The sequence below is a fragment of the Capricornis sumatraensis genome, chromosome 6, assembly GCF_032405125.1.
Source record: "Capricornis sumatraensis isolate serow.1 chromosome 6, serow.2, whole genome shotgun sequence".
Lineage (NCBI taxonomy): Eukaryota > Metazoa > Chordata > Mammalia > Artiodactyla > Bovidae > Capricornis > Capricornis sumatraensis.
In genome coordinates, this window is record NC_091074.1 from 110,188,291 (window position 1) to 110,204,152 (window position 15,862).

Consider the following 15,862-nt stretch of genomic DNA (forward strand, 5'->3'; position numbering starts at 1 on the left):
CTGAATAACTTGGTTTACGCAGAAAACCAATAAAAGTGCGAGACAAGGAGTTTGCACCACCTACGCAGGCCACAGGCATCTTCCCGGTCTCCTGAAGGAGTGGGGACACAAAGTGCCCCCCCATTCAGATCTTAGAAGCCCAGGCAAAATTAGTAGGCTTGGCGAGCCTCCGCGGTCCAGATGGGAATTCAGCCAGAAAAGAAGAGAATAAGAAAAGACCACACGGGGGAAACCAGTCTTTCCAGGAACTGGTCCGTTTCTTTATTTTCCAGGTCCATTTTTATACTTTTAGTTGTACATAGAGATAAATGTGTTCTCAGCATATCTTTGTTTTTACAAGGGTCTTACGTTTGTTCACAATATCTTCTGGTCTGGAGACCGATTAACATTTTATGGCCCCACCTTTCATTCTATTGATAAAGGTTAATCAATCAGAAAACTTGTTTCCCCTTAAGATCTATTTAGTCTTAAAATAGTGATAAAGTTACATTCTTACACAGGAAGGACACAATGATTTATAACAAAGAAAGAGCAGTACAGTGATCTATAACAAAAGAGAAAATTCATTAACTCAAAAGTCTAGTATTGCTAACATCAAAACTACTATATTTCTTTTTCTACATTCCAATTACATCGATTAATATACTCCCAGGTGCCTAAAGATATGGAGGCCTGGTGGCAATCATTAACTCAGCAATGAAACCCTTCACTAACATAATTTTTATCTTTAGAAAAACCCTATGCTAACTAAGACTTTCAAAATACTCCAAACTCTCTGTGCTGTTTATGGTTGAGAGGTTGTAAACAATCATGTACGTAATAGCAAGAGTGTGGATAATCCTGTCACACAAGCTAGTCTGCCAGCAGAGAGGTTTGACCTGAGACACTCCTTTTATATGCAGGAGACTATTATCTGGAGCTCTAAGTTAATTTTCCAGAGAAAGGTAGTCGGGGATAGCCCCTGTTAATGTCAGAAGAGTAGGTGAAAGCATAACGCAGTAAGGCAGGCAGACTCTGGTTTGGGGGCAGATGCATGAGCAGATCCAGTGAGGCTCCCTTAAGGCCTGACTCACCTTTGCCTGTTGGGCCCCTTAACCTCATGACCTTTGCCACGGGCGGGATTCCTGGTGCTGGCTCCCGGCAATGATCAGAGTTATTAACAGATTGAGGTTATGGTAATTGTGATTTTCTTTTCTTTTTTGCAAATAAGAGATGGGTTTACAGTGTTGAAAGTCTGGTGCCATACTTGGATTCTTTATTGTCAATGAGGACAATAAAAAATTTTTATAGATTGAGAATAGGTTCAATTATTGAAAGATCAGCATAATACATGTAATAAAACTATTAAGTTTGAAAGACTAGAATTTTACCAGATAAATTTGAAAAATTATATAAACTATATAGTTCTTGAAAGTAAGTAAGTTGTAATAATAACTTGTCACAACTTTGAATTCAGAGCAATTTTCTTACAAGGTATCTTCCCTTCACTCAAAGGAAGCATCTATCTTTCACTCAAAAGTTACCCTAGGACAGATGTATTAACACATAGTTCATTATTTACTCAGTGGCAGAGACTGTTCTAGACATTTGGGGTCTAAGTCCATCCTGTAACAGAACTTACTATATTCTGCTGTAATCTAAATATCATCATAACATTTTTCTTTAAGCATGTGTAGTTATTTATAAGTGGTTCAAGATATTCCTACTTGATATGCAATATAATTGATTAATATGTGTTAATATTTTTCTACTTTAAGAGAATATTTTATGTGGTTTACTACAGTACAGAGTTTTTAGTCCTAATATCTACAGGACTGAATCAGTGAGGAGACTTTTCTAATATTAATTTATATATCTAAATTGAGTATCATTTATGCATCTAAATTTATTCATGGGAGTAACATTTATGATTATTGCAGTTTCAGATAGTTCATTCTTAAATATCAAAGGACCAAATTGCAGTTTACAGATTGTCTATACCTCTCCTGGACTTAGCCTTTCAGTCATTTCACTGTTTGAAAAGCAAAAGGGAAATTTAGTTTAGCTATATGTATAGAAAGCTTACTAAGATGAGGCTAACCTCATCTACAATATTCTGGGATTATTTCTAGATTTTATATATTTATTACTGTGCCCATTTATAGTGGAATTTACTATGCCTTGTATTTCTTTCAGATTTATAAAAGTTTTCTTAAAATATTTTTAAAGTATAATATTTTTAATAAATGCTTTATTTTTGACCATGCGTTTATGTTCTTTTGATACTATAAACATATCTGAAAAATTATTCTTGTGTCAGCTAAGAAAACTTTTAACCAACTTACTATCTTGTGTTTACCAGTTGCAGTATAGTTGGCATGATTTAACTATTCAAATACAGAGATTCCTAGCAAATTACATGTTTGGGCTGTGTCAAACCCAGAGCTTAAACACGGAGCTGAAAGTGAAGGTTCCTGGTTAAAATATAACAGTTCAGAGAAAACTTGAAATCCTACCTCCAATTTGGTTTAAGTTTCGATATCAGAAACAACAAAGCAAAAGTTATTTAATAAGAGTCTGAACGTTTTTCAGATGATGTAAATTGAATTTCATTTGCCTTTTTTGGCTAATAAGGAGGTATTTATTTTTCATTTGAAGTTAAGTTTAAGATGTATAATCAATTTTTCAAAAATTCTAAATCTTGCATTTGAATTTGGGAAGATTCCCTGGAGAAGGAAATAGCTACTCGCTCCAGTATTCTTGCCTGGAGAATTCCAAGGACAGAGCAGCCTAGTAGGCTGCAGTCCATAGGGTAGCAAAGAGTTGGACCTGACTGAATGGCTGATAGACACACGCACCTCCCTTACTTATACTCACACTATATACTTCTGAAAAAGTTATGCTGCAACCTGCTATAGCCCTTATCTTTCCATCAAGTAGATATCTAGTGCTATATTACAGGGTTTTCTTTTGCTGGGGAAATAGCTGAAAGTAGCTTTTTTAATACTATTTTATGGAGTTGTATTACTTGTAAACATTTTCTTTCACTATATTCACTTAAAACACCTGTATAACAGCATAAACTCTAAGAGCATAAAACTATGCAATGTTTGAAAAAACAATGAACTCTTTACAGCAAGTGTGACTGAGAGGCTCACTGTAGTAGGAAAGCGAATCGTTTTTTACACTCTTTGAAAAGTCACTTGCGTGTGTGCATGTGTGGTCAGTCGTGTTCAATTCCTTGTGACCTTTTGGACTGTAACCCGCTAGGCTCCTCTGTCCGTGGGATTTCCCAGGCCATTTTCTCCTCTGAAGGATCTTCCTGACCCAGGGATCGAACTCGAATCTCCTTTTGTCTCCTGCGTTGCAGGTGGATTCTTTACCTTCTGAGCCATCTGGGAAGCCACTTAACCTTTCTAATCTTCATCATTAAGGTCACTGCCTCTTGGAGGTTCAAGCAAAAATTTTGGTTGGGAAGGTGGCTGACGTATTATGGGACTTAGAGTCAACCTTTGAAGAAATTTTAGGGTGTGGCAGGAATGATGCTCATCCTGTTCTCAGATTTTTATCTGATTTCTGGAGACCAGTGGCTGTAAAATTGCTTAGTTATTTCAGTACCTCTCAGGTGGTAATTTTGGTCAGTCATCATGAAGGTAGATATTGGATGGAATGTGTAATAACTATAGATAGAAAGTATGAGGAAAGTGTACATTGCTTGCCCCTCTACTTAAAATTTTAAGAAAACTTTTTTTTTTCACTTGAAAAAAAGTCTTACCTTGTTAGCTAAACTTTCATTTACCTTAGTCCTGGTCCTTAAGTGCTCAACTATTAAATTCTATGCTGCCACTTTTTGCTGAGATACTGTATATTAGGCGAACAGTAATTAATTATTGCACTCAAGGCACTGTATGCATTTTTTCCACACTTTTTACTTGTGTATGCTTAAAGCAAACAAGCCTTCCCATTACCTTCTGCCTTGTATGCTATTGTTTATTTAGTTATTTAGTTGTGTCCGACTCTTTGTGACCCCCACGGACTGTAGCCTACCAGGCTCCCCTGTCCATGGATTTCCCAGGCAAGAAGACCGGAGTGGGTTACCGTTTCCTTCTCCAGGGGATCTTACCCACACAGGGGCTGAACCTGCATCTCTTGCATTGCAAATGGATTCTTTACCGCTGAGCCACCTTTGTATTTTTTAGATCATATAACTTTGTCATCTTTTTTTGTGGACATAATTAACTTTCCTCCTCTGCTTAAAAATGTTCAGTCTATCTTAGAAAGAGAGTTTGGTAGGAAATTTGCTTTAGAGTCAGTGTGAATTTATCACCACTTTTGAAAAAAGTTGCTGCTTAGAATACATAGCCCCCACAGTAATACAGGAACATCTTTATGTATGAAAGCAAACACTTTTGAAAAAATTTAGTAGTTTACAAAAAATCGTAACTTAGAGCTAAGGATTTTATAAACCTGGTTATGTGTCAGAATCACCTCAGAGATTCTGATTCAGAAGTTTAAGGATGGGGCCTAGTATTCTCTTTTTGGAAAAAAAACTGTCCCAGGATGGTTTTGACACAGCCAGCCAAGTGCTAAGGAATGACTTCCGTAATTTACTGTCGGAGTAAACATAGCTCTGAGCAAAATTAAATCCTGGGTGTTTTCATAGTTAAAAGGCTAAGCATGCTCTTAGGAGGATGCGTGCATACCTGTGTGTGTGTGTGCGCACACGTGTGTGCTTTCAGTCGCTTCCAACTCTGCAACCCCCTCAGGCTCCTCTGTTTTGGGGATTTCCCAGGCAAGAATACTGGAGTGGGTCACCATTTCCTCCTCCAGAGGATCTTCCCAAATCAGGGATGGAACCTGTGTCCCCTGTGTCTCTTGCTTTGGCAGGTAGATTCTTTACCACTGAGCTACCTGGGAATCCCTGCATTTTTAATCAAGTCAGATTCGATTTTCAGAAAATTATTATTCAACAGAAAATCTAATCTCACTTTGTCTTGAGAGAGTTTGGGAAAGCCCTTTAAATGTATCATAGTGGTCTTTGATATGTAATTTTTAGCTCCTTGATAAAATAATAGTAAGTTCAGAGACAAGGCTTCTAGACAGCAAAGGGTGTGTTCATTTCTCTGGCTTTCTGTGTTGCTTTTACACTGCTGGACACCCTGTGAGCATTTGGTAGATTTTCAGTGATGATGGCATGGAGAAGCTGGGAATCCAGCCATGCTTCAGCTGTGGGCCCTGCCAATCTCTTCATTCTCTCTTTGGCTGGCAAACAGGCCACTTCTGGAGAAGTTGCTCTCAGTTAAAGCAACACTTGATAATCCCTTAAGTGTTTGCATCCATTATGAATACTCTCTTAACTTCTAAACTTTGTGTGTACAATTGTTTGTTTTTCTTAATGCTTTTTGATCCACCAGTAAGTGCTAATAATAAGTGATTATCTTTGTAAGAGGTTAATTTACATAAAATATGTTCTTTGACTAGTATGAAGTACTCCTCTGTGTCCAAGACCATGATGATCCAGCCATTGATGTGTGTAAGAAGCTTCTTGGGAAATATCCAAATGTTGATGCTAGATTGTTTATAGGTAAGTAACAAATTTTACAATAACCTTTTTGCTTTAATATATTAAGTATCAGTAATCTTCCTTGCATTAAACTATAGATTAGGGTCCTAGACACCATTAAAGTTATTAACATATTTGCTTTATACATATTTGTTAGATACAGTGAAAGGTGTTTCTATCCTTTAGAGAAGACAAGTTATAAATACAAATTTTGTTTTTCATATCAGGGATTAACAAAATTATCCCAGATTATGTTTTACTCATCAGCCACACATGAGAATCTGTTATTTTTGTTTCTTTAATAATTTCAATCTATGGCCTTTTCTATATCTCATTGATTATAATTGAGATTGAGTGGTAGAATTCATTCTTATAATATTGCAAAAAGAATATTTTCCCCAAAACCTACAGACTTATTCTAAACGCTCGTTAGAGATATACTTGCTATTAAATGTTTATTAATGTTTACCGTTAACACAAGCTCTGAATTAGAAAACTGAAATGAATGAATTTTCAAAGATAAATGATGTACTTTATTTTTGAGAATGAATAACTTTTTTCTAAATATGTTATTATGAATAATAAGAAGCATGATGTTAAAGTGTATTTGTTTTAATTTTTAAATATACAAGTACTTTTCACTTCTCTCTACTAAGTATATGTATAATAGAAAATATTTTCAATATGGCATGAATTGTTCACTGCTATACTTTAAAAATTTTAGGTGGCAAAAAGGTTGGCATTAATCCTAAGATTAATAATTTAATGCCAGGATATGAAGTTGCGAAGTATGATCTTATATGGATTTGTGATAGTGGAATAAGAGGTAAGGTTTTTTCTTACTTATTTTATAAAGTTATTCATTCAATAATAAAATGCCAAGAGCAACCTGAAAATACATTTATCAATCATATTAGTTTACCTAATAAAGTAAGTTATTTTATCATTATTTCATGGTAGTATGTCAAGTTTTACTTACTAAAATTTTGAAGTTTTTTATGCTAAACTAGAATGTTATACATATGAAAATGCTTTCATTTTGAAGAGAAAATTCCAAACATTAAAAACAAAAAAGTTGTCATACATTATACCACAACTGTGATATAATCAGCTTTTTCATGGGTCTAAGTTTTCCCTTATTCAAGTGATATTCATCTTTTACTTTAATCTGTCTGTGGCATGTGCAATATACTATCTCATGCAAAGGGATAGAAGTTAATTGATACATATTTTACTGGAATTACATGCATTTTTAGAACACAGTCATGGCTTTTTACTTAGATTTTTGCAGGACACCTTTTATATATTGAAATTATAATTTGTATATTTGGATCTTAAAAACATTTATACTTATAATTTCAGTGTTCCATATGATTCCATTATATTCTAATACCTCAGTTTTCTCAACCTCAGCACCTTGGATCTGGGTACTCCTTTGTAGTCAGAGCCATCCTGCAGATGTTTAGCAGCATCCCTGGCCCCTACCAGTAGCACATCTCTGTTGGTTGTGACGATTAGAACTGTCTCTGGACACGCCACCTGTCACCTGCAGGGCAGCAGTTGAGAAGCACTTCCCAGACGACTTGTATAAATAAGGCCCAAAAGCACTTTTATACAGTAGATTGAGTTCTTAAACACTTGAAGGAAATAAAAATGAAGACATGTAAAATCATATGAGATTTTTTTCTCTTTAAAAATGGGACAATGATTTAAATTTTATCAGCTTAAAATCTGAAAATTAGTAGTAAATGTGGCACTTCAACTTAATTAGATCATTACAGGACTAACAGTTCTTGGTCAGAGATTAGGTTCGTTTTTCACATTTGCTGTCTTAAATTGTTTACCGTCATATATTTGTTATGTTTTCAGTGTACAAACCTCCATCAGGTATATTCTCATTCAGTTCTAATTAGCATTTTTAAGAGAAAGAACATCTCCTACTCTCAGAAAGAGGAGGCTCATTTCCTGTGATTGCAATGCAGGAGCCAGAATGAACACTGAGGTCCTTGGACTTTCACTCCTGTACCTTTTCCACTAGGACACATTGTCCATTACTCCAGACTGGAGGTTCAGAAACAAGGACTGCTAACATTTTCAAGATACATCCCACCTCTGGTACATATTAGGTATTTAACAGCCTGCAAAGGTCCAGAATAAATTCCCTACCATAGATTACCCTTTTTGAAATTTTCTATTCTACTCGGAAAAGTGATTGAGATTCATTTTATTAGACCTATATTCAAAGAAAACATTTATTAAGAATTTAGTAACTCACAGAATATATTACATTCATGGGCATTTTACTAAAAGGAAATGTTTTTCCCCTCTCCCTCTGTACCTTTTTCTTTTGCATCATAGTGATTCCAGACACACTCACGGACATGGTTAACCAAATGACAGAAAAAGTAGGGCTGGTTCACGGGCTGCCATATGTAGCAGACAGACAGGGCTTTGCTGCTACTTTAGAACAGGTAAGTACAATGCTTATAGATAATATGCTTGTATAATCAGATCCCTAATCTCCCAGAAGCTTGAGGCTATGCTGAGAGTTGGCTGAGGTGCCTGAAAGTGAAAGTGAAGTCGCTCAGTGTCCAACTCTTTGTGACCCCATGGACTGTAGCCTACCAGGCTCCTCCCTCCCATGGGATTCTCCAGGCAAGAGTACTGGAGTGGGGTGCCATTTCCTTCTCCAGGGGATCTTCCCGACCCAGGGATCGAACCCTGGTCTGCTCCATTCCAGGCAGACACTTTAACCTCTGAGCCACCAGGGAAGTCCTGAAGTTAACTGTATTAAGTCTGCTTTAACCTGCTGAGTGAGCGTCCCAGGTGACGCTAGTGGTAAAGAACCCACCTGCCAGTGCAGGAGACGTAAGAGGTGCAGGAGACGTAAGAGATGCAGGTTCAATTCCTGGGTCAGAAAGATCCCCTGGAGAAGGGCATGGCCGCCCGCTCCAGTATTCTTACGTGGAGAATCCCGTGAACAGAGGAGCCTGGCAGGTTACAGTCTATAGGGTCACAAAAAGTTGGACATGACGGAAGTGACTTAGCACACACACAACCTGCTGAGTACTGGCAGCCTCAAGTTGAGAGCAGCTGTTTTCATTAGTGAAGAAATGCTTAGGGCCCCGGAATCCCTCCCAACTGAACTTCCTGTGCTCTGGCAAGGAACCGATGTGCCCAGGAAATGCCTTGTGGTCTTATTACCAGCTTAGCACAGTATATTCTTTTTCCGTGTGGTCCTTACTTTCAGTTCTTGAGTTCAGTTCCGGATTACCGACTTACATAAAAGTATGTGTTATATAGTTCTTTCAAAGATCCAGTCTGCAAATTATGCATCTTAAGTATCATGAAGTATTTAAGTATATACAAAAAAAAGGAAAATTGCTCATATGAATCACTGTAAAATCCACTCGATTTCCTTCTACAACAGATTTCTAAAATTATCTGAACAACTCATGTTTTCCATTTTTACTCCACAGCTTAACAATATACAGACTTACGTGTAGGAAACTATAAGTTAGGAGGAAGTATAATGAGCAGAATAAATCAAAACACAAACCACTCCCAGAACCCTACCAGTTAGAGGAAGTTTCTATTTTAAAAAATTAGTTTATTTTAGCATTAAGACTTTACCCCCTCTGTTTAAGTTCTAAAAAGCAAAGTTGAGATTATGCCAAAAGTAATTTGTATCTTATTTTAGTTACTTCATAAACTGTTCCCCATATCATTAATATTATTTTATAAAAGTAATTTTTATTGGCTTGATCATAGTTTGTTATATAAGTGTATCCTATACTTCACCATTCCTGTACTGTTAAACATTAGGAGAAAAGACTTGTCTTAATGTTATAACAGAAGGGTATACAGTTTCAATCTCCAAATATTACCAACCTGAAGCATATCTGTATTTATATTCTTCTGAATTGCAATCATTTGAGGGTAAAGGGTACAGCATAGAAACTTGCATTCAGCCTTTGGCAGTGTGAATCATACATGTATGCATGCTTAGTTGCTTCCATTCTATCCCATTCTTTTGTGACCCCATGGACTATAGCCTGCCAGGCTCCTCTGTCCATGGGATTTTCCTGGCAAGAATATTGGGATGGGTTACCATGCCCTCCTCCCAGGGATCCAGCCGAGTCTCTGGCATCTCCTGCACTGCAAGCAGAGCTTACCACTGAGCCACTGGGGAAGCCCAGATACCACAATTTTTGTTTAGTAAAGAAACTCTAGGTAGTTACTTTAAAATTAAATGCTTTTTATTCTTATGCTCCATGTTATGCTTTTGTTTTGGAAATATCCAACTTGATATGTATGTCAATAATAGATATCTCCCAGATATACTCACTCCCTCAGTTTAGGTTTAATCCCTGAAAGTCATCATTACTTAAAGTGAATGGAGATAGGCCCGAGGAATTATTCCTGTCTATAAAGAAATCATGGGAGCCTTCATCACAGTGCCCAGTCCCACCTCATTCCTAAAACCTCACTTAATAACTGCTTAAGGGATTAAGATAGGTGCTTTTAGTTTTAGAAGTTTGGCTCAGTTCTATCCCACAAATACTAGGGCTTCATTCCAGTCTGGGCATAGGTTAGGTAGGAAGAATCGCATTCTGAATCGTCTGTGATTATTAGCTTATTCTATGCCATGTATGTGATTTCTGCCGTTAAGAAAGATCACTTCTCTCCATTTCGAGGTGCTATTGCCCTCCATATCTGTGAGTTTTACATCTGTGGCTTCAACCAGCTATAGACTCAAAGTATTTGAAAAAAAAAGTTGCAAAAGCGAAATGTGAATTTGCCTTGAGCCAGCAACTATTTACATAGTATTTACATTGTATTAGGTGTGGTAAGTAATCTGACAGATATAGATAATACACAAAAAGTATATTGGTGGATTTTTGGTCCAGGGCTTCTAGAACCAATCCCCCTAGGATACAGAGATGACTAATTAGAAAGGCAACATATTTAAGACATAAATAATAAATAGGGTTTATATCTGAGAAGTTGGGTAAGTTTGGATGACCATTTTATTCTACCATTAGTTTCGCAGTTTGCACTTTTGATGACTCCAAAGCACATTATGAAAGGGGCGGTAAAATGGGAGACTGTTAGTGTTCACCCTGTTTATGAAAAACACACTGAAAAATGGGGAATTTGAGCCTAGTGACTTGGGCAGGAAACAGCTAACTACAAAAATATACAGGAAAAGAAATTAAGAAATAGGATTGTTCTTTTGGTTGATGTGCCTGTGAGTGTTGTGTGTGTATAGCCACGTGCATACATGTACACATACACATATGTACTTAGACCTGTGTGTGTAGATGTGTGTATATTTATGTGAAGAGTATGAAAAGAGGATACATTAAACATGAATATCGTATATCAGTAAGTGATATTTTCACCTCTGTTATTTAAATCCAAATTGTTTTACTTCAATAAATCTTTAAATCTTGGAGTTTTAGGAAAGACAGTATTTATTTGAGAATAAAGTATACTTTTTACTCCACGAAGTACATACTACTTCTTTGTAAAAGTGATAATAACAGGAGTAGTCAATCAAATTAGAAATTACTGACTGCTTGCTATATGTAAACATTATTTTGTACCGCTGTTTATTCAGGTAGTGTATGTAAGAATAATAAACTGTTCACCCAATCATTCTTAAGTTCATTAGGAAAAGGAATTTATAAACATCATACTTCTAACGTAAACTTCTAATTGTACACGTATGTTTCCGGTTTTGTCTTGGCAGGTGTATTTTGGAACCTCTCATCCAAGGTCCTATATCTCTGCCAATGTCACTGGTTTCAAATGTGTGACAGGAATGTCTTGTTTAATGAGAAAGGATGTGTTAGATCAAGCAGGAGGGCTTATAGCTTTTGCTCAGTATATTGCTGAAGATTACTTTATGGCCAAAGCAATAGCTGACCGGTAAGAAAACTAAATTAAATTAGGCTGTTATATTTTTTATTTCGAACTTATGTTGGCTTTTTCTGTTTGTTAAACCCGTGGATTAAGCGCTATTTTATTTTTTGCTAGTAAGTACAGAATAGTTTAATACTTTTAGAATGTAATTCCTACTAATTATTCAGGTACACACTAATGAAGCAAATAAATGTTCTAATTTCTCTACATTCTTCAAATTAATGTGATTTCAAAAACAATATGGAATTTACTTAAAAAACTAAAAATAGAGTTATTATATGATCCTGCAGTCTCACTCCTGGGCATATTTCTGAAGGAAAGTCTTAATCTGAAGATACATTTACCCCAGTGTTCATAGCAGCACTATTTGCAATAGTCAAGACATGGAAGCAACTCACATGCCTATCGACAGATGAATGGATGAAGATGTGATCTGAATATGTAATGGAATGTTACTCAGTCATAAAAAAGAATGAAATACTGTCTTTTGCAGCAACATGGACGGACCTAAAGGTTATCATATTGAGTGAAGTAAGTCAGACAGAGAAAGACAAATATCAAACTCACAGATGTAGAAAACAAATGTAATGTTTACCAAAGGGGATAGTGGAGGTCAGGAGAAGGAGATAAATTAGGAGTTTGGGGTTAACATATATACACTACTGTATGTAAAATAGGGGACTTCCCTGGTGGCTGAGTGGTAAAGACTCTGCCTGCAATGCAGGTATGATCCCTGGTAGGAAAGATCCACTGGAGAAGGAAATGGCAACCCCTTCCAATATTCTTGCCTGGGAAATCCCATGGACAGAGAAAACTGGTGGACTACAGTCCATGGAACCACAAGAATCGAACAAGACCTGGTTCGACCTAAACCACCACCATCATTTATAAAACAAGTAAACAAGGGCCTCCTGTTTAGCACACACATATATAGTAAGATATTATGGGAAAACCCCAAATGAACTTTTTGGCCAACCCAGTAAATACTGAATCACTTTGTTGTGCACTTGAAAACTATAATTGTAAATTAACTGTACTTCAATTTAAAAAATAAAATAAATACATTTAAACTCTTAAAAAATGTATGTGATTTGAAGTGGTTAAATTGAAGCTTCTCTGTGACTGTAAATTTTCATTATTATGAATGTAAATGTTTATGTGTTTTACAAGAATTAAAAGTATCAGTGCAGTCATAAAGCCAGTAGGTGAAAATTTAAAGAATGAGATTTCAAATTTTGAAATTTCTCAGTAGATTATTTGATACTTCGCCAAGAAGCTGCCTAATGATTCATGATTGGCTTAATCACACTTTTCTATCACAAAATAACACTCATTTGCCTTTTTAAAGGGGGTTGTTTCCTTGTGTGATAATTTACTGAAGGTGTGATCTTAAAAGTTGAAGTATGTTTTCAAACTTATCATCTGGTGGTGTTAGTGGTTCGTGGTTTCATATTGTTTCTCGTGAGATACGGAATGCCACTTTTGGTTTATATTTCTTCTTGGATATTCACATACATATCCCCCACTACTCTTTTTTTTGGTTAGTAGTGTTCAGAGACTGTTAAATACAGGCCCCACTCCATTTAGTACTTTCAGAATGTCTGTATTTTAAGTTTATCAAGCTGTGAACTGAGAGGTTGTAGTTCCTTCCGGTTCTTAAGTGGTATTGTCATGGGCTTCTGTAATGACTGAAATGTGTTTAAGTATGATACACCCTATGTAGGGTGCTATCCTAGGACGAGGCTCACCCTAAACACTGGCAGTTGCTCACTGTAAAAAAAAAAAAAAAAAAGAATAGCTGATTTACAGTATTATAAAGTTTTAGGTATACAACATAGTGATTCAGTATTTTTATATATTATACTCCATTTAAAGTTATAGCAAAATTATGACTATTTCCCTGTTCTATTCAATATACCCTTGTTGCCTATTTATTTTATACATAGTAGTCTGTATATCTTCATCCTTTTCCTCTATCTTGTCCCTCCCTCCTTCCCTCTCCCCACTGGTAACCAGTAGTTCTCTAACTCTGTGAGTCTCTCTTTTGTTTAGTCATTCATTTATTTTTTAAATTCCACATATAAGTGATAACACAATATTTATCTTTCTATGTCTCACTTATTTCACTGAACATAATACCCTCTGTGTCCATCCACATTGTTGTAAATGACAGGATTTCATTCTTTTTCGTGGCTAAGCAACATTCCATTGTATGTATGGACAACATCTTCTTTATCCATTCATCTGTTGATTGACAGGTTGCTTCCATATCTTGGCTACTGTAAATAACGCTGCTCACCCTTTATAGTAGTGAATAAATACATAACCTGTCATCCTTGCATGTATGTGTTCATGATCATAGCTCATTTTATAACTGTCTTAATTTTCAGAGGTTGGAGGTTTGCAATGTCCACTCAAGTTGCAATGCAAAACTCTGGCTCATACTCAATTTCTCAATTTCAGTCCAGAATGATCAGGTAAGTCAGCTGGCTTTCTTCTTTTTATACTTTATTAAAAGAAAAAGGGAATGAGGAGTATTTTTACATGGTCTTAACTTGGTTTAAAAAAAAAAAAATGAAAAGTCAGATTTTGTTTTGTTCCAGAAAAGAGAAGTTAACTTCTTCATTAAAATAAAGTTAATGTCTCAGTATATTTTCTTTCCATTGTAAGCTTTCAAAAAACAGATGTTGAGACTTTGCGATTTTTTATGCTGACCTCTATTTTCTAACATTTTTACCCCTGGAATTTTATGATCTTAACTCATCAGAGTATAGGCCATGCAAATAAATTTATAGACATTTTTCTTTGAGACACTAAGTAAATATAGAAAAGTGATTCATTAAATACTCTTTAAAGCTTATGTAAAAGGCCTTTAATGGGATGTAATGTTGATCATTTTGAGAAAAATTGATTAGTCTTGTAATCAGGCTGTTGTTTAAAGAAAATCCTTTTTTTTGTTTTTCAAGGTGGACCAAACTGCGAATTAACATGCTTCCTGCTACAATAATTTGCGAGCCAATTTCAGAATGCTTTGTTGCCAGTTTAATTATTGGATGGGCAGCCCACCATGTATTCAGATGGGATATTATGGTATTTTTCATGTGTCATTGCCTGGCATGGTTTATATTTGACTACATTCAACTCAGGGGTGTCCAGGTATGTGGATAGGTGTGCAAAGGTTGGAGATCATTTGGTGGAACTAAAATAGTTTTGATTTAGAAAAAGTTGAAAATATGTCTGAGCCATTTTTTAGCCCCCCAGTGAAGATTAAAATCAAATTAAGCATTAGTTTCCTTAGTGGAATATGGACACAAAATGGAACTTGACTTTCAACTTTCAGCTGGTTATACAGTCACTTTTATTAAGACTCCAAAAAAAATGATGTTGAAGCAAACTGACAAGTCTTCAAACTTAAAATATGTTAGGATAGCAGTTTATGTTAATACTGCTTCTATTCCTAATGAACTTTTTTCTTAACCAATATAACATGACTGTTACATTGTCTAAAGCCATTTTTTAGCCCCCCAGTGAAGATTAAAATCAAATTAAGCATTAGTTTCCTTAGTGGAATGTGGACACAAAATGGAACTTGATTTTCAACTTTCAGCTGGTTATACAGACATAGTTTCTATGTATTTATTTTACATTTGGCTGTGCTGGGTGGTGCACGGGTTTCTTATTGCATTACCATCTCTTGTTGTGGAACACGGGTTTACAGGCTTCAGTAGTTGCGGTTCCCAGGCTCTGGAGCACAGGTTCAGTAGTTGTGGCGCGTGGGCTTAATCGCTCCACAGCATGTGGGATCTTCCCGGAATCAGGAATCGAACCCACGTCTCCTGCATTGGCAGGCAGATTCTTTACCACTGAGCCACCAGGGAAGCCCCAGACTTGATTTTAAGTGATGTCTTTACAGAGTTAGACGGAAGTACCTCACTTTTTAACCGGGTCTGTAATCAGTCAGTGAATTATTTATGTTCCTACTTCCTAGGGTGGCACGCTGTGTTTTTCAAAGCTTGACTATGCAGTAGCCTGGTTCATCCGTGAATCCATGACAATATACATTTTTTTGTCTGCATTATGGGACCCAACGATAAGCTGGAGAACTGGTCGCTACAGACTGCGCTGTGGAGGCACAGCTGAAGAAATCCTAGATGTATAACTACAGCTTTGTGACTGTACATAAAGGAAAAAAGAGAAGTATTATAAATTATCTTTATATAAGTACTTTTAAAAAATCTACCTTCAGTAGTTTTATCACATGTAAAATGTTTTGGTATCTGTTCTTTAATTTATTTTTGCATGGCGCTTGCATCTGTGAAAAGAAAAAAAAAAGGAAGAAAAAAAAAAAAACACATCTGTAGTCTTGGCCAAATGGTTATATTTTATTTTGTG

General features: G+C 36.0%; 1 protein-coding gene across 1 annotated transcript in view; it reads left to right on the forward strand.

Annotated features, from left to right (window-relative positions):
- UGCG (UDP-glucose ceramide glucosyltransferase) overlaps positions 1-15,629 on the forward strand; it is a 35,709-nt gene extending 20,080 nt beyond the window's left edge. Inside the window, exons 3-9 of the mRNA XM_068974443.1 lie at positions 5,461-5,563; positions 6,267-6,368; positions 7,901-8,013; positions 11,298-11,476; positions 13,861-13,947; positions 14,437-14,626; positions 15,459-15,629. Coding sequence (XP_068830544.1) covers positions 5,461-5,563; positions 6,267-6,368; positions 7,901-8,013; positions 11,298-11,476; positions 13,861-13,947; positions 14,437-14,626; positions 15,459-15,629 — 945 coding nt within the window. The remainder of the gene's footprint in view (positions 1-5,460; positions 5,564-6,266; positions 6,369-7,900; positions 8,014-11,297; positions 11,477-13,860; positions 13,948-14,436; positions 14,627-15,458) is intronic.
- The last annotated feature ends 233 nt before the right edge of the window (positions 15,630-15,862 follow it).